The 18,750-nt window shown below is 58.4% G+C and overlaps 1 protein-coding gene across 1 annotated transcript; it reads left to right on the forward strand.

Moving 5' to 3' along the window:
• The first annotated feature begins 1,504 nt into the window (after positions 1-1,504).
• On the forward strand, positions 1,505-18,103 carry INSRR (insulin receptor related receptor). The gene is given in 23 exon segments (XM_059673269.1): positions 1,505-2,001; positions 5,144-5,695; positions 7,184-7,487; positions 7,582-7,724; positions 7,935-8,079; positions 8,217-8,431; positions 8,652-8,778; positions 10,159-10,397; positions 11,022-11,189; positions 11,279-11,474; positions 11,626-11,667; positions 11,744-11,967; positions 13,781-13,917; positions 14,001-14,163; positions 14,357-14,459; positions 14,854-14,906; positions 15,072-15,301; positions 15,771-15,881; positions 16,018-16,177; positions 16,489-16,618; positions 16,733-16,867; positions 17,121-17,257; positions 17,260-18,103. Coding segments are annotated over 23 exon segments (3,960 nt in total). The 5' UTR covers positions 1,505-1,916; the 3' UTR covers positions 17,421-18,103.
• Positions 18,104-18,750: the final 647 nt, after the last annotated feature.

An 18,750-nucleotide genomic window follows, 5' to 3' on the forward strand; every position in this document is an offset into this window, starting at 1 on the left:
AATCGCGGAACGCCTCAGAAGTGTCCGCTGGGGTGGGGATCTGGGAAGTTGATACGGTATTTCTCCCAGCCTAAAGCAGCTGCATTTAGGGGGGAGGGAAGGGGACTGAGCCCGGGAAAGGTTGCCATCCAGGTCATCCTAGCCAGTCCGGGTCTCAGAGGTCCCTCCTCACGGCGCACGTGCCTGTGGGAGTGTGCAATGTCACTTGGGGTAAATCAGGTGAAACCCACTCTAAACCCCAAGAAGAAAAGGGAAGGGACCCCAAAAAGACCCAACGCGGGACCTCGAGAAGGTGAAGTCAAGAGTCAGAGAAAAGAGAAGGTGTCGCCCAAAAAGCGGGAGAAGGGGGACGGGGGAGCGGAGATGCCGATTTCCGGCAGAGACCACAGGGTGGCGCAAGAAGCCAGCGCGCAAAGGTGTGAGCTCCGCCCGGGTTGGGTGGGGGCGCGGCCCGCGGCGCCCACCGCCCTGCGCCTCCCGACCCCAGCATCAGCCCCCGGCCCAGGCTAGACAGCGCTGGCCCCCAGGCCGGGTAGGTCCAAGTTGGACGGGCATCGATCGCCACCCCGACAAGAGCATCGATTTCTGCACGGAGAAATTAATAGATCTTCTCTTAGCTCCTTGGACGCGGGAGCGGCCGGCGGGTGTAGCTGGAACCCGTCGGTCTTAGGAGGCCGCACACCTGGAAAGCCCCTGGATCCCCAGCACCCAGGGCGTCACAGGGCATGTCCCAGCCCTCACACCCCGTCGGCCTTCGTGGCCTCAAGAGCCAAGAAAAGGAGGAGGATGAGAGGGACGCGGGGGGGGGGGGGGTGCAGACAAGGGCTCCCGGGAAAGAGCAGCGCGCAGGTCTCTTCTCCAGAACCCGGCACAGACCGCACCCCCACCCCCAATTCCCTGAGGCACAGACGCACAGACAAACCAGGCCAACCCAGCAGCCTGAATTCAAGAAGTCAAGGACAGAGGCGGGGCCCACAGGGCGATTGCTCTCTCCAAGGGGATAGTGGTCGGAACCACGGACTTGGCTGGGACGGAGGCCTCCAGGGATGCTGGGGGCGGGGAGAGGCCAAGGACTTTAATATGAAGGAGAAACAATTCACGTTCCCGCCAGGTTTCAACAAGCTCGCTCAGCCAGGACATGGCTGCCAGCAGTCCCCCCGCAGGTGTCCATGCTTGATGGCAGGACCTAGAACCCCGCTGACGGCTGTGCGCCTCGGGTGGTGCAGCCCAGCTTGAGAGATGTCCACAGGGCGGCGCCAGGGAACTCATCCCTGGCCTACCCACCCACCCCCCGCCCCCGTATTTTGGCCTTATTTCCCCAACAGACCTGTCCCCCATCGCACCCCCTCAGTTGTCAGGCTAAATATTTTGGCTTGGCGGGAGGGGCGGAGAGACCCGAGGCCGACAAACCAATCCCTTTGGACGGGGGGCGGGGAGCACGGGAGCCCCTGCGTGCGCGGCGGGGAGGCGGCCACGGCCGGCACTTGGGAACAGAGCGCGCCCCTGGAGCCCCGGGAAGACTCTCCGTGCGCTCCCGGACCCCCGCTGCTCTCCGTGGGCTGCAAGCTCCTCGGGCTCCTCTGGCCCTTGGCGCTGGTCGGCCTCTTAGACCCCTTTGCTCTGCACCCTGTGCGACCACCTCCCCATGGGGTCTCTCTGAGTCTCTTCCCCTGCTGTGTGCGTCTCGGTCCTCTCCTCTGTCCCTGGCTTCACGCCGGGTCTCCGTTTCTAGCTGCCTGTCGCTGTCTGTCTCTGTGGCTGTCATTCCTTTGTTCTGTCTCCTGCTCTATCTGTGGAGGATTCCTTGTGGCTGGGTCCCTACCCTTCCCCTCGCCTCCGAAGCTTGTGTTTCTGTGTCCCTTAGGGCCTGTCAGACCCTTCTGCCCAGAGCCATCTGGAGAGTCAGGACTGGGGCAATGGCAGTGCCCAGACTGTGGCCGCGGGTGGCATGTCTGCTTGTGATCCTCCTGTCCTTGGGATCTGGCCTGGACACACTAGAGGGTGAGTCGCCGTACTGTCTCCTAGAGCCCCATCTCCCTCCCAGCCTGCTGGGAGGCCAAACCACTGAGTTCCAGATGGAATGTATCTATTTAGCTACTGCACTGTGAAGACAGGGGTTAGCTCTCAGGAGAACTTCCCATAGGAAGAGCAGTTAGTTCCCTACATGAGGGTGTTCGCCTCTCAGTTCCCTGGGAGGTGGGAAGGACCTTGGAGCACAGAGATGAACAGATGCCCTCCCTTCAACTTGTGAGATCATGATCCCAGCAGAGCCTGAATGAGAACCAAAAGGAGGGAGGAGAGTCTTGGAGGCCATTCCCAGGGCCCCAGAGTGGGACGTGGGCAGGAATGGAATGGCAGCTGAGAACTAGGTGCATTAAATGACTGAACCCCGTGTGCAGACAGGAGACAGGAAATCGAGAGAGAAGGCTAGACTGGGGTCCTGCGCTCCTGCCTCCAGGGCTGTGTCCCATACCCCCCACTTAGGGCCGGTTCACTAGAGGGGGTGGGCTCCTTTCTATTGGTGCCCCAGGCCAGACAATCCCCATGTGTAGGGTTCGGGGGTGGGTCGGATCATGTAGACTAAACGGCCCTCGTGGGGGTACTGGGGAATTGGCCAGGAGAGGAAAAAAGCTGAGGATAGAAGATTCAAAAGGGGAAGGATTAAGAGATGTCCCTTCGGGAACCCACCCTTCCCTCCCAGCCTCAGGGGGCTCAGGAGTCCAGCAGCAAATCCAGTGCCTGCTTGAGGCCCTAAGACAGGGGGCTTGGGCGGAGTCTTCCCATCCTACACCGACAGAATGATGCAAGTGGGTTGGGATAGGGGGTCCCTGAAGAGTCATAGAGGCACTCTCTTCAAGGCATAGTCCCTCCCTGGCACCGCTTCCCCTCCTCTGCTGCTGTGCCAGGGCTGGGCACAGAAAATGCCAGCCAGAATCATGGTTGTCAGGACAGGAGCACGTCCCTGGGGCGGGGGATGGAGGGGTGGGTGTTTGATCAGGGACCCAGATGTCCTATTCCCAGTGCAGCTCTGCACAGGGCCATGCCCTAAGGGGAAGCAGGCGAGGGTTAAACTGTGAAGGGCGGAGATTTGTTTTTCCAAATGACTCCCATCAGGGGAGCCCTAGAGAGGCCGAGGGGATGATGGGAAGTGGCACTGGGCACAGAGAGAAACCCCATCTGCCTCAAAGAGCCTGATTGGCCATTGTGTGGAGGGGCTAGAAGTGTTTTCTCATTCTCCCTCTCTCTTGTGTATGTGCGTGTACCTGCATGTGCTCACACACACACTCAGAGCTGCTGGGCAGAGCTAAGCACAGGGACCATTAGTGACCACCAGAGAAGGTGTGGAGTAAGCTCCAGGGAGCCAGGCTTTCCTGTCCACCCCACTTTTAGCCATGGGGGATGGGCCTCTTATGGGTGGCCCCTGTGGTGTTGCTGAGGGCTAGGTAGAAAGGGAGGGAGTAGAGGCTGGAGAGGTTAGCAGGACTTGAACGGCAAGTGGAAGAATTCAGACTTGACTCTTTCCCAGTGAGGAGCATGAAAAGTATCCTTGGGAGCAAGTGAGTGCAGGCACCAGGCAGCCCACTGAGGGGAACGGTCCCCAGTGCCTTGGGGAGAGAAAGGAAGTGGGACTGGGACCCCGGAGAAGCCAGATGTATCGGATCCTCACAGAGTGGACTTGGGATCCAGATGTCCATCAATTCAACCCACGGTTCCTGAGTGCCCAGTGGTTCCAGCCCTGAATTGGGTACCATGGGGGATGCAGAGACAACTAACCAGGGCCCTTCCTTCAAAAGCTGTCCTTGGAGGGGGTGGCATAGATATAGAGAGCACCGTTGAGGCAATGCCCCAGGTAGTCTAGAGTGGGTGCCCGGCTAAGTGCTGCTGAGCCCGAAGGGAAAGTGATTAACTCAGGGTCAGAGGGCCAGGGAAGGGGCAGGGGACCCGACCTGAGGCTTGCAGGACAAGAGCTGAAGGTACTACCGGAGTGAGGAACCCTTCTGAGGCTTTAGATATTAGTGGGACCAGTTTCTCAACACCCAAATGTCAGGCTGAGGAATTTTAACTTGAACTTTTGGCAATGGGGAGCCATGGAATGTCCCTTTGAAAGTAAACAAATGCAGGGAGCAGGCATCTAGCTCCCTTAGGTCTGGGGGAGAAGTTGAGTGTATGAAACTCAGACTACTGATTCCCAGTCACAGAGTTCATTCATTCATCAAATATTTGTTGAGTGCCAAGCACTGTACTAGGACACAGCAAAGATTATACAGAGATCCCTGCTTTCTGGAGCTTACAGCAAACAAAATAAATTATATATTAGCCAGTGTTAAGAATCATGGAAAAAATAAAGTAGGAAGGGGATAAGGCATGTCACAGTTTTAACAGGATGGTCAGAGGTGACATTTGAGCAAAGACTTAAAGGGGCTGAGGGAGCTGTTTAGAGAGAAGAGTTTCTAGCCCAAGGGAACAGAACTTGCAAAGGCCTCAGGACAAGTCTGGCTGGCTTGTCACCAGTGTCACCGGGGGGTGGAGGGGGGCAGGGGTCCGTGTGGCTGCAGGAGAGAGAGGGGGGGGCGGGATGATGGCAGTGAGGCTAGAGGACTTGTGGTAAGGACCTCAGCTTTTCACAGTGATGTGGGGGCCACTGGGATGTTTTGAGCAGTGAAGGAATGTGGCCCAACTTCTGTTCTGAGAAGATCGTTCTGGCCATAAAGTGGAGAATAGACCGAAGAGGTGACAGGGTGGAAGCGGAGTGACTATCTGGGAGGCTAAATCCAGGAGAAGGTGATGGTGAAAGCAGTAAAGCTGGCGACCAGTGGTTGGATTCTGGATGTATGTTAAAGACAGAGCCCACGGGGTGGGTGTGAGAAAAGGACAGGAGTCAGGATGGCTTTAGATCTGGAGTCTGCTGCAAGGATAAAGCGGCAGTCCATGGAGAAGGGGAAATGGGTGAGGGGGCTCATTTGCTAGAGCCCCCTCAAGCTGCCCATGAGGCCTCCAAGGCCCTGAGAGGAGGGCACCCCACGCCCACAGCAGAACCTCCCTGTTCTGCTCCCCGTGTGACGCCCCTTCTCCAGAGCTGCAGGTTGGGGTGAAGTGCTTGGCCCAGGCTGTCCTGACCACGGCCTGCCACGTGTGCCCACAGTGTGCCCCAGCCTGGACATCCGCTCAGAGGTGGCAGAGCTGCGGCGGCTGGAGAACTGCAGCGTGGTGGAAGGCCACCTGCAGATCCTGCTCATGTTCACGGCCACCGGCGAGGACTTCCGTGGCCTCAGCTTCCCGCGCCTCACTCAAGTCACCGAGTACTTGCTGCTCTTCCGTGTCTACGGCCTGGAGAGCCTGCGTGACCTCTTCCCCAACCTAGCGGTCATCCGCGGCGCCCGCCTCTTCCTGGGCTACGCGCTCGTCATCTTTGAGATGCCACACCTGCGGGATGTGGGGCTGCCCGCCCTGGGGGCTGTGCTTCGTGGAGCCGTGCGCGTGGAAAAAAACCAGGAGCTCTGCCACCTCTCCACCATTGACTGGGGCCTGCTGCAGCCTTCCCCTGGCGCCAACCACATCGTGGGCAACAAGCTGGGCGAGGAGTGTGCCGATGTGTGTCCCGGCGTGCTGGGCGCCACTGGCGAGCCCTGTGCTAGGACCACCTTCAGTGGGCACACAGACTACAGGTGCTGGACCTCCAGCCACTGCCAGCGAGGTGGGCACTAGCACAGAACGCAACTCGGGGGCGCGGGGAAGGCAGGGTCAGAGGGTGGCCACAGGGTGGTGTGGATCAGTACTTTGCAGCCTCAGTCATCCTATGAGGCAGGAACTATGATGTAGCATAAGGTAGTCAAGATGTAGGCAGTAGATGACATCAGATAGTAATGGAGAAAGTCAAGGGCAGGTACATGGTGGGCATGGGGGGAAGGGTAGGCATGGATGGGTACAAGACAGCAGCACAAGAAGCACTTTAGGGCAGTGGTTAAGTACAAAGCCAGATGGCCCCGGTGCAAATCTCAGCTCTACTACTTATTGGCTGTGTTCTTTTAGCCTATCTGTGCCTCGCTTTCCTTATCTGTAAAAAGGTGGTAGAGTTGTTACGAGGAACGAGCTATTCTATAAACCACCTAGGCTGTGGTAGCAGTTCTGGTCCTGAGAACAGGGACCACAGCACAGGTGCCCAGGGTGGGCTGGCAGTGTTGTACGGGGGAGGTTGGGAGCTGGGTAGAGAAAGGAGGAGGCGGCAGATGAAGGACAGGACAGATGAGGACAAATACATGAGGTGGGAACTTCTTTAGGAAGTAAAGTGCACTGAGAGGAAATAAAAGGGAGGGGAGAAAGTGGGGAGTAGGATACGGAGGGGATGGTGGGGGGAGGAGGAGTTGAAAGTTCTAGGGGAGGGGAGGCAGACCTTTCAGAGTCTGGGAGCAGAGTGGGGGTCCCCCAAACTGGGGCTCTTTCCAACAGTTTCTGGAGATCAGCTTCCCTCACCCTCAGCCTCAGAGCAGAAGAGTAACCAGATCCCGACTGTATCCTCCCAGCCCCACCTCCCTGCAGCCTCCCTGTTGGCTGTAAACACAGCTGCTGCGCGTCCTCTCTCATGGCCTCTCGCGTGTACAGTGTCAACACGCCCTGGCTGACCCCCGCCACATGCACGCTCCCGCAGACATGCAGCTGCCCCCGTGCAGATTCCCAGGCCGTCGCTTCCCCAGCCCCCAAACCACCCACTTTTGCTTGGGGCTGCCTCCCCCCCAGGGCAGAGAGCTGAAGAGGGAGGAGGTCTGGACAGGGGCCTGGGAGAAATGACCAGTGGCGGCCCCTTCTTCCACACACTCCCAGGCCCACCTTGCCCTGGGCCAAGCTGCTCAAGAGAAGCTGGCTGTTTCCCCCTGGCGCCATGCCCAGCGAGGATCTGGGCACCAGGCCTAGACAGGACAGCAGGCGGGGGAGCAGCAGCCCTGATGGACAAGGTCACTGCTCTGTGCTGAGTTCTGACACCCCTGACTAGGCACTGTGGGAGGTGGGGAGCCTCAGAGGGGAGCCACGGTCCTTGTTCTCAGGAGCCCCTGCCTGAGGAAGTCAGCAGCCAGTGTTATCTGAATGGGAGTGGTTTGGGTTCAGACTAAGAGGGTTACCCAGAGGCAGGGGTTGGGGCCAGGACCGAGGAGGCTGGTTGCAGTCTCACACAGCACTCTGCCCACAGTGTGCCCCTGTCCCCATGGGCTGGCCTGCACAGCTGGGGGTGAGTGCTGCCACATCGAATGCTTGGGGGGCTGCAGCCAGCCGGATGACCCCAGTGCCTGCGTTGCCTGCCGCCACTTCTACTTCCAGGGCGCCTGCCACCAGGCCTGCCCTCCAGGCACCTACCAGCATGAGTCGTGGCGCTGTGTCACAGCCGAGCTCTGTGCCAGCCTGCGCTCTGTGCCCAGCCTCCCCTCCACCTTTGGTATCCACCAGGGCAGTTGCCTGGCCCAGTGCCCTCCAGGCTTCACCCGTAATGGCAGTAGGTGAGTGGAGGGCGGGTGGGGGTCACCCTGGGAGTACCAAGAAGGTCCACCCTGGTCCAGGGCTCATGCCAGACCCTCCGTTTGCCCCTGCCAGCATCTTCTGCCACAAGTGTGAGGGGCTGTGCCCCAAAGAATGCAAGGTGGGCACCAAGACTATCGACTCCGTCCAGGTGGCACAAGATCTGGTGGGCTGCACCCACGTGGAGGGGAGTCTCATCCTCAATCTTCGCCAGGGCTGTCAGTACCTCCCTCAGGGCCATATCTCTCTCCTGGCCCCGCCCTTCCTCCCTGCCACGCCCCTTACAGAGGCCCAGCTAAAGCACCACTTCCCATTACCCTGGGTCCAGGGTTGAGGACACCCCTTCCCTGCATCCCACTGAGCCCCCTGCCCTGTGGGACCCACCGCTGTCCCTGTCCCTGCTCCAGCCCTGTCCTCCCTCTCCCCAGACAACCTGGAGCAGGAGCTGCAGCACAGCCTGGGGCTGGTGGAGACCATCACTGGCTTCCTCAAAATCAAGCACTCCTTCGCCCTCGTGTCCCTGGGCTTTTTCAAGAACCTCAAACTAATCCGGGGAGATGCCATGGTGGATGGGTAAGGGGTCAGAAGCAAGCCTCTGACCAGCCCCCTCTATCCCACCTTCCCTACACTCCCAAGAGGAGCCCATAGGGCACCTCCTCCCACCCCCGCCCCCACCTCCCGTTTGGAACAAGGTCCCCTCCGGCCCCCAGGAACTACACTCTGTACGTGCTGGACAACCAGAACCTGCAGCAACTGGGGTCCTGGGTGGCGGCGGGGCTCACCATTCCCGTGGGCAAGATCTACTTCGCTTTCAACCCACGCCTCTGCTTGGAGCACATTTACCACTTGGAGCAGGTGACCGGCACGCGGGGGCGGCAAAACAAGGCGGAGATCAACCCCCGGACCAACGGAGACCGCGCCGCCTGTGAGGCCCCAACCCCAACCCCGACCCCAACCCCGAGGGGGAGCGAGCACACGGCGCCGAGAAACACCCAGCCGTGCAGCCGGGTGGGAAGGGGCGCTTGGAGAGGACCGGGCGATAACTTGTCTTCAGAGGCTGCGTTGGGGGTGGGATGCCGCGGGGTCCAGGTCGGGGCTTGGAAGTAGGTGGTTGAGAGCGGGTGTTCGCCACTCGCCCCGCCCAGGCCAGACTCGCACCCTGCGCTTCGTGTCCAACGTGACCGAGACCGACCGCATCTTACTGCGCTGGGAGCGCTACGAGCCGCTGGAGGCCCGAGACCTACTCAGTTTCATCGTGTACTACAAGGAGTCGTGAGTACCCTCCGGGACCGGGCCGGCGGGGCCAGCCGGGGGCGGGCCAGCCGGGGGCGGGGCCAGCCGGACATGGGCGGGGCCCAGCTGGGGCGTGGCCAACCTGGACGGGGCGTGGCTAGCGCGGGGACCAGGGGGGCGGGGCGGAACGAGAGCAAAATCCTCCGGACTGAAGGCTGCAGAAGGCAGGCTGAGAGGGTTACCCTCTTAGTCTGGACCTTAAGTCGCACTCCCTGTAGGGTCCACTACCTCTGGCCCCTCCCCTCCCCTTCATCCCTCCGTGTGTGGTTTTCACCTCACCCAGGGAAATGGGGCGGGGAGTCAGGACTTCTGAGAGCCAGGGAGAGGCGCCCGCTGAGAAGGCTTGGATAATTAAACTCCAATTTACTATGCTAATATTCTGTACTGACCACACGCTCCTGCCCCAGCAGCGGTCTGGGGAGCAGCCACTAATTTGGCCAGTTTTCTATGCAGCTTGGCCAGCATTTCATTAAAGCCTGACGAAGGAAGGGGGCAGGGACGGACGAGGACAGGCTGCTCTTGGCTTGGGAGAGAGTGCAGACCAAAGCACGAGGGCTAGTGCTTAGGCCGCAGGAAGGACTTCCCCAAAAGCGTGGCCAGGACTCAGAAACAGAAATCCTTACAGGAGAGATGGACTTGGGGTGGCAGGCTGGGAGGCAGGGGTGAGGGGACTCCCCTGGTATGGTGGAGGGGAGGTGGGAGCCACCTGGCTTAGAAGCAGTTCCTGGGAGTTCAAATTGAGAGGTCGTAGTTGCTCACTGAGCGCAGGGCCTGGCAGGGAGGAAGGGAGGGAAGTCAGTGGTGGGAGGCCTGCTCAGATGGCCAAAGCTCCCCTAGGCTCAGCGGTAGGTGAAGGTCTCTAGCAAGGGGAGCACAGAGTTTGTTAAACACGATTCCTGGGCCCACCCCTACAGAGTCTGATTCAGTTAGTCCTGGATAGAGCCCATGAACCTGCATTTCTAGCTAGCTCCCAGGTAATACTAAATCTTCTGGTCCCGGAACCATACTTTGAGGAGCACTAACATGGGTTGCAATGTAAATGTCACCCTCGGCTTGTGCAGCTGACAATCTGCACACCTATACTCAAGGGGCAGAGTGTCGTAGAGGTCCTTCAGGAAGCCCCCCGCCATCACTGCCTTGCAGGGCGGGTGTGGCCGTGCCCCCTCACAGACTATACTGTGGATCCTGCCTCAATCCAGCTCTGAGCAGACCCACTCAGTGCCACCAGGCACCTACCCCAAAGGGTGGACGCACATCGGCTTCTGGATGTCCTCATGCGTATTTGAAGAGTGACAATAGCAATCCTGGGGTGATTCAGAGAGGAGGGGGGCTGCTAGAAGTTGGGGGTGGGGTGTTCAGCCCGTTCCAGAACGCCACGGAGCACATTGGTCCAGATGCCTGTGGGGCCCAGAGCTGGAACCTGCTAGATGTGGAGCTGCCCCTGAGCCGCAACCAGGAGCCAGGGGTGACCTTGGCCCCCCTCAAGCCCTGGACACAGTACGCAGTGTTTGTGCGGGCCATCACGCTGACCACTGCTGAGGACAGCCCCCACCAAGGAGCCCAGAGCCCCATCATCTACCTCCGAACCCTGCCTGCAGGTAGGCCTTTGAGGGAGTGGGAGCTACATGCCTGGGTCCTAGTGAGGATGGGGGAGCCCAGGCACCAGAAACAGAGATGCTGAGTCACCCAACACCTGGCCCATAGAGGCTGGGAGGCCAGATGCCTGAGTCCTAGAAGGAAGAGGGGGCAGGCTCTGGCCAGGTAGTCCCGTCGGTTAGAGTGTCCTTGGATACACCAGTATTGTGAGTTTGATCCCCAGTCAGGGTGCATACAAGTAATAAATACATAAATAAGCGGAACAACAAACCTCTCTCCGCTCTCTCTCTCTCCCTCCCGCCCTCCTTCCCTCATTCCCTTCCACTCTCTCTAAAAATCAAAGGGGAAAAATATCCTCGGATGAGGATTAAAAAAAAAAAAAAAAAAGAATAGGGGGAATTCTCCTAGATCCTAGCAGGCTGTGGGTGGAGAGTGCAGGGGGAATAACTGGGCCAAATCAAGGGCCCTTGGGAACGAGGGAAGAACAAAATTGCTCAGTTATAGGACGAGGAGGTTGAGAGTCACCTATTCCTTGGGAGAAGTGAGGGCTGGACTCAGAGACAGGGGCCAGACAGTATTTGAAAAGGGACCTGAAGCTTCTCAGAGGTGCCCTCCTCACACCCCAGCGCCCACCGTTCCCCAAGACGTCATCTCCACGTCCAACTCCTCCTCCCACCTGCTGGTGCGCTGGAAGCCACCGACCCAACGAAATGGCAACATCACCTACTACCTGGTGTTGTGGCAGCGTCTGGCAGAAGACAGCGACCTCTACCTCAATGACTACTGCCACCGCGGTGCGCAGGGAGGAGGCGTGAGCACACGGGGACGGGGCGCCGGGCCTGGGGACCGCCAGTCTAACGGCCTCCCTCCCCTGACGCGCCAGGCCTGCGGCTGCCCACCAGCAACAACGACCCCCGCTTCGACCAGGAAGACGGGGAACTCGAGGCGGAGATGGAACCCGGCTGTTGCCCGTGCCAACACCCACCTCCGGGGCAGGTCTTGCCGCCACTGGAGGCGCAAGAGGCCTCGTTCCAAAAGAAGTTTGAAAACTTTCTGCACAACGCCATCACCATCCCCAAGTGCGCCAGCCGACGGGGCGGGGCTGGAGGGCGGGGCTGGAGGGCGTGTCTTGCCGAGGGTGGGGTGTGCTGGCGGCACCTGGTTGTGGCTGGGTTTAGAAGCGGTGCACCCCGTCTGCAACCGTGACAGGGTCCTCCCTGCTCTCCCCAGATCCCCCTGGAAGGTGACGTCCATCAATAAGAGCCCTCAAAGGTGAGCAGGGACGGGGCCAAGGCTGAGGGGTGCGGCGGGGGTGGGGGCGCCTGGCTCCGACTCTCGCCCTCCCTAGGGACTCCTCCGGGAGGCACCGCCGCGCCTCCGGGGCCCTCCGACTCGGGGGAAACAGCTCAGATTTCGAGATCCGGGAGGACAAAGTGCCCCGAGAGCGAGCAGTGCTGAGTGGCCTGCGCCACTTCACGGAGTACCGCATCGACATCCATGCCTGCAACCACGCGGCGCACGCTGTGGGCTGCAGCGCGGCCACCTTCGTCTTTGCGCGCACCATGCCCCACAGTGAGTGACCCACCCCACCTTCTACACCCACCACCGGCCCCAAGCACCCTCTCCGATCAGTGCTCCAGCTAGCGAGTTCGAGCTCCAGCTAACCCCAGGGCCTTGCTTTCATCCTCCTCCCAGGCCCCGTAATCCTAGCGTTTCCTCAAACCTCCCAGCTTAGCCCCCTAGAGTTTGTATTTGAAGGTGAGAACATCATAGAGTGCACTCACACAGCCTATATGGTATAGCCGACTACACACCTAATCTGTATGGTATAGCCGACTACACACCTAATCTGTATGGTATAGCCGACTACACACCTAATCTGTATGGTATAGCCGACTACACACCTAGGCTGTATGGCATAGCCGACTACACACCTAGGCTGTATGGTACAGCCTACCACGCACCTAGGCTGTATGGCATAGCCGACTACACACCTAGGCTGTATGGTATAGCCTACCACACACCTAATCTGTATGGTATAGCCGACTACACACCTAATCTGTATGGTATAGCCGACTACACACCTAATCTGTATGGTATAGCCGACCACACACCTAGGCTGTATGGTATAGCCTACCACGCACCTAGGCTGTATGGTATAGCCTACCACGCACCTAATCTGTATGGCATAGCCTACCACACACCTAGGCTGTATGGTATAGCCTACCACGCACCTAGGCTGTATGGTATAGCCGACCACGCACCTAGGCTGTATGGTATAGCCGACTACGCACCTTGGCTGTATGGTATAGCCGACTACGCACCTTGGCTGTATGGTATAGCCTACCACGCACCTAGGCTGTATGGTATAGCCTACCACGCACCTAGGCTGTATGGTATAGCCGACCACGCACCTAGGCTGTATGGTATAGCCGACCACGCACCTAGGCTGTATGGTATAGCCGACCACGCACCTAGGCTGTATGGTATAGCCGACCACGCACCTAGGCTGTATGGTATAGCCGACCACGCACCTTGGCTGTATGGTATAGCCTACCACGCACCTAGGCTGTATGGTATAGCCTACCACACACCTACGCTGTATGGTGCCGATTGCTCCTAGGTTACAAGCCTGCACATCATGTTACTGTACAAAACAACACGAATTAAATCAAGCACAAGAGAAAATGCAATCAAGAAGCACAGTAAGCACGCAAGATGCAGCAGCCATAACACCGCATACTATTTGCCAGCGACCATGTTTTATGAGTAGAAAGAGTACCCTCTAAAATAACGACAGCCCCGGCTGGGTGGCTCCGTTGATTGGAGCGTCGTTCCCACACACCAAAAAAGTTTGCAGGTTTGATTCCTGATCAGAGCACATACCTAGGCTGAAGATTCAATCTCCTTTGAGGTGATTACAGGAGGCAACCTAGCCATGTTTCTCTCTCACATCTCTCTCTCTCTCTCTCTCTCTCTCTCTCTCTCTCTCTCTCTCTCTCAAAATCAATAAAAACATATCCTCATGTGAGGATTAAAAATAATAATAATGTAATGACAGAAAGTATATTATAATAAATACAAAACCAGTACCATAGCGTTTGTTATCATCACCTATTATGTACTATACACAGTTGTATGTGCTATACGTTTATACACTGGCAGCAAAGTAGGTTGGTTTACACCAGCATCCCCACAAACATGTGAGTAATGCTCTGTGCTATGACATTAGGACAGGTACAAAGTCAGTAGCAATAGGAATTTCCCAGCTCTATTATGACCTTATGGGACCACCACCATATATGTGGTCCGTTATTGACAGAAACATCCTTAAGGGGCACATGACTGTCCTTGTGGCTGGGCTAGCTGATGCCGTCTCCCGCAGGAGAGGCTGATGGTATCCCAGGGAAGGTGGCCTGGGAGGCGGCCAGCAAGAGCAGTGTCCTCCTGCGCTGGCTGGAGCCATCGGACCCCAATGGACTTATCCTCAAGTACGAGATCAAGTACCGCCGCTTGGGAGAGGTAGGTACCCAGAAGTCCCCCTAACCCAGCCCCAGTTTGTGCCTCCATCCTTCTCCTAGCCAGCTGTTCTGTGTTGCCCTCAGGAGGCCACAGTGCTGTGTGTGTCCCGCCTGCGATATGCCAAGTTTGGGGGCGTCCACCTGGCCCTGCTGCCCCCGGGAAACTACTCCGCCAGAGTGCGGGCAACCTCACTGGCTGGCAACGGCTCCTGGACCGAAAGTGTCGCTTTCTACATCCCTGGCTCAGGTACACACAGCCCCTGTCCCAGACCTGTACTCGCAAACAGCGCCACTAGGTCCCTAGACCCCCCCCATCCCATCCTCGCCTCATCCTCACCTTCCACTGAGGAAAGAGAAGAAGTGTCCTCTACCCTCTGACTTCTCCACCTTTGACCCCACCCTCTGCTGCCCTCTGTTCCTGTCCACTGACTGGCCACCAGAGGAGGAAGACTCCGGGGGGCTGCACCTTCTCACTGTCACCCCCGTGGGACTCATGCTGCTCATCATTCTTGCTGCCCTTGGTTTCTTTTACAGCAGGAAGAGGTAAGAACAGGTCCTACTGGCCCCCAGCCGCCTTCTCTCCATGAGCCCTCAGCGGAAAGTCAGTGCAATCAGGAGGGAGTAGATGCTTGGTGTCAGGTGCCTCCTGGGACTGAATAAAAGAGGGAAATGGGGGCAGGGCTTTGGTTAGTTGGAGTCTAAGGATTAGCTGAGGAGGCAGGAGCCCTCTACACTGTCCTCCCTACTCCCTGGGTCTAAGGACGAAGACCCAGACCAGCTTAGAGAGTGCTTAGAGCTCCCCTAGGGGTCATCCTGACCAGAGACGAGGGTGTTCAGGACTTCCCTCCTCCTTGCACTGTCCCTCTTCCTTGCCTTTTGATATTGCTCCTTCCTTCCTGGGGACCTTCCAGCCTGACCCCCTCACCTTCCATTGCAGAAACAGCACCCTCTATGCCTCTGTGAATCCAGAGTACTTCAGTGCTTCTGATGGTAGGTCGGGGGTGAGTGGACAGGTGGTGTGGACAAGAGACAGGAGGGGTGGAGAGGCAAACTTGCAGGAGACCTTTCTGGAGCAGGCAGCCGTGGGACCTGAGCCCTTCAGAGGCGGAGTGGCAGATAGCAGTATCCTTGCCTTGTGGCCCCACCTCCTCTCAGTGTACATCCCTGACGAGTGGGAGGTGCCTCGGGAGCAGATCTCCATCATCCGGGAGCTGGGCCAGGGCTTCTTCGGGATGGTGTATGAGGGGCTGGCACAAGGACTGGAGGCTGAAGAGGAGACCACACCTGTGGCCCTGAAGACGGTGAATGAGCTGGCCAGCCCACGAGAACGCATTGAGTTCCTCAAGGAAGCCTCTGTCATGAAGGCCTTCAAGTGTCACCATGTGGTAAGGGAGGCTCAGCGGCGCTGTCAGGGCCATAACTAGGTAGGAGGATAGTGTCAGGGACGAGGTCAGGCTACCATCAAGGTCAGGGTTGGGATTGTAGTTAGGACCCTAACTGGGGTAAAGGTCATGGTTGGGGTTCGTCAAACCAGGGTCATGGTAGGGTCATGATAGAATCATGGCTAGGGCTGAGATAAGTCATGGTTGGGGTCAATATTGAATGTCAAGATCATGATTGGGATCATGATTGGGATCAAGGTCAGAACTGGGCCAATCATAAAGACTAGGATGACAGTTAGACATAATCAAGGTCATGGTCATTGTTAGGCCAGGATTAGAGTTATGCTTATGCTTGGGGTTAGGATCAGGTTTGGTGTCTGGGTCAGAGTGTGGTCATAGCAGGCCATGATTTTGGCCAGATGGGTCACGGAGAGCTGAGGGGACCTGCAACTAGGCTCTTTGTTCATCTCAGGTACGTCTCCTGGGTGTGGTGTCCCAGGGCCAGCCGACTCTGGTCATCATGGAATTAATGACTCGTGGGGACCTCAAGAGCCATCTTCGGTCTTTGCGGCCCGAGGCAGAGGTGAGGACTGAGAGAAGACTCTGAGCCAATGAGCTGGAGAGTTAGAGAAAACGCGGGCATCGTTGTGGTGGGTAATTCTTGGCGAGGAGTCCTGCCTCTAGGTTCCTTCATCACCCGTCCCCTCTCCTGGCTCTAGAATAACCCTGGGCTCCCACGGCCAGCACTGGGAGATATGATCCAGATGGCCGGTGAGATTGCAGACGGCATGGCCTACCTTGCCGCCAAAAAGTTTGTGCACCGAGACCTGGCCGCCCGGAACTGCATGGTGTCCCAGGACTTCACCGTCAAGATCGGGGGTATGGAGGGTGCCAGGCAGGTGGGGCAATCTGAGGAATTGAGAGACTCCTCCTAAGCTAGGTACCCAAGGACCCAGGCCTGGTCCACAGCTCTGTCCCTGGTAGTTCTGCCCCCCCCCCCCAACCCCCGACCCTGAGTCTCCCCGTCCAAGTACCGAAGGGTCGGACGGGAGAGTCTCTGATATACTTAGAGCCCTCGCTTTCCAGGATTCTTAGAGACTCTGGAGGTGGAGAGAGTGGGAGAGGTATTCCTGCATCGGGAGCTGGTTAAGGCTCTGTTGCTCCACACCCTCTCCCCGCTTGCTTTCCAGATTTCGGGATGACTCGAGATGTGTATGAGACAGACTACTACCGCAAGGGCGGGAAGGGGCTGCTGCCTGTGCGCTGGATGGCTCCCGAGTCCCTCAAAGATGGAATCTTTACCACCCACTCGGATGTCTGGTGGGGCCTGGCTGGAGCAGAGGGCTCGGGGGACGTGGCGGTGGGGTCTGGGAGAGGCCTGGGTGCAATCCCTCATGAAGGTGCTGGGTTCAAGCCCTCCTGTGTGTCCCCCAGGTCCTTCGGCGTGGTGCTCTGGGAGATCGTGACCCTGGCTGAACAACCCTACCAGGGCCTGTCCAATGAGCAGGTGCTCAAGTTCGTCATGGACGGTGGGGTCCTGGAGGAGCTAGAGAGCTGTCCCCGTCAGCTGTGAGCCACCCAGCCTGCCCCTCCCACATCCCTGCTCTGCCTACCCTGTCCCCTGCCCTGGGACCTGGTCTGCCTCCTCTGATGCTTTCACGTCCACTGATGCCCAGCTCTGAGCCCAATTATAAACCCCCATTATGATGCCCATTTACTCCCCTGTGACCACCCCCCTACCCCCCCTACTCATCCTGACTGACCCTCTCAGTACAAGAGGCAGGGGATGTAGACCCTCTGACGCTCCCTCCCACCCCACCAGGCAGGAGCTGATGAGCCGCTGTTGGCAACAGAACCCACGCCTGCGACCAACCTTCACCCACATCCTGGACAGCATTCAGGAGGAGCTGCGGCCTTCCTTCCGCCTCCTTTCCTTCTACTACAGCCCAGAGTGCCGGGGCCCCGGGCTTCCCTCCTGCCCCCTGAGGCGGAGCCCGACTCCCCACCGTCCCCAAAGGGGGCTTCCTCAGACTGCAGCCCTCAAAACGGGGGTCCAGGGCACCGAGGGGCACTCCCTTCCCTGTCTGATTGGCCTCCCACGGGCAGAGAGGAAGGGCTCTGACCTTTGTGGCTGAGAGATGTGTAGGCTTTCATACCCCCTGACCATGGGGTGGCCAAGGGAGGGGCAGACAGCAGGGGCAGGCAAGGTGGGGGGTGGTCAGAGCAGACTCACTGAGTCCTCCCTGAGGAAGGCAGCAAGGTCCCAGCAGGAGCAGAGACTAGGCCCTCACCGAGCCCCTACTCAGACTAAGAAGTGAGGGCCTGTCCACCCCAGAGCTCTTGTCAGGAGAACCCCACCCTCAGCCCTCAGGTCTCTGCGGACATCTGGGGCCATCAACACACTTGAAACCAGATAAGCGGCCAGAATGGGCCTGGACCCTTCTCTGTCCGTGTTTGGGCTGCTGGAAGGACGGCCCACATAACTGCCTTTCTCACCACTGCGTGTCACCGCCTACCCTCTGCCTCAGACCCCAGGGGGAACGGTTCTCAGCCTGGCCCTTAGGCCTGCCCTCACTTCCTCCTCTCCCTTGCCATCGCAGGGATTTCCAAGCTTGGTGCTCCTCCGTCCTCTTCCCCTGGAAAATCCCTTGGAGTGAATCACCCCACCCCTCCCAGTCTCATCCCCTCAATCTCCCTCAGACCCTTCGATTATTAAGGCTTTAAGAGGTTCGCTTCCTCCCTGCCCTCACTCCTGCCCCCACCTCTCCCCTCTCCCGGGAAGCCACAATAAATGCCAATGTCTGTTTGTACCCTGGTCCCCAGCAGCCCATTGTCTCTTCATCTCAACGGGGTTAACGCTGGATGAGCTCCCTCCCTCCCTCCTCCGTGGAGATCTGAGGTGGTGACCCCGAAGCAGGGATAGGGGATAAACACACTGCTGTCAAGCACCACCTCCAGCCAGAGTTGCCATGGCAGGGAAGCAGGACCATCCTAGTGTCTGAGCTCAGGCGGCAGACGTGGCTGAGCCAGCAGGGGACCCTATATCTGGCCTCCCAGCCTCACCAACCCATCCTGACACCTCATCTTGAAGTTTTCCCTCGCTGCCTCCATGGGCAGACATGGTTTGAAGTGGGCAGAACAGGGGGCGGGGGAGCGCCTTGAGGACATCACCAGTCCCTGCTCAATGCCACTCAGGGAGGCAGGAGACACAAATCAGAGCAGAGTCTGTGTGTCTGGCGCCCCTCCCCCAGCAGAGATGCCCTGGAGGCAGGTTGAAGGAGCACAGGGGAGTTCATTTCCCAGCTCTTATGCCAGGGCCATCCGGGCATTTGAAGGGAAAGAACCACAGATGAATGACTTAAAACCTTGGTGAAGGGGGCAGCGGAAGGGGTCGGTCATAGCTCAGGACTTTTTAGCATCCTGTACCGGCGTTTCCTGCATCCAGATTCTCA

The sequence above is a fragment of the Myotis daubentonii genome, chromosome 18 (genome assembly GCF_963259705.1).
Source record: "Myotis daubentonii chromosome 18, mMyoDau2.1, whole genome shotgun sequence".
Classification (NCBI taxonomy): domain Eukaryota; kingdom Metazoa; phylum Chordata; class Mammalia; order Chiroptera; family Vespertilionidae; genus Myotis; species Myotis daubentonii.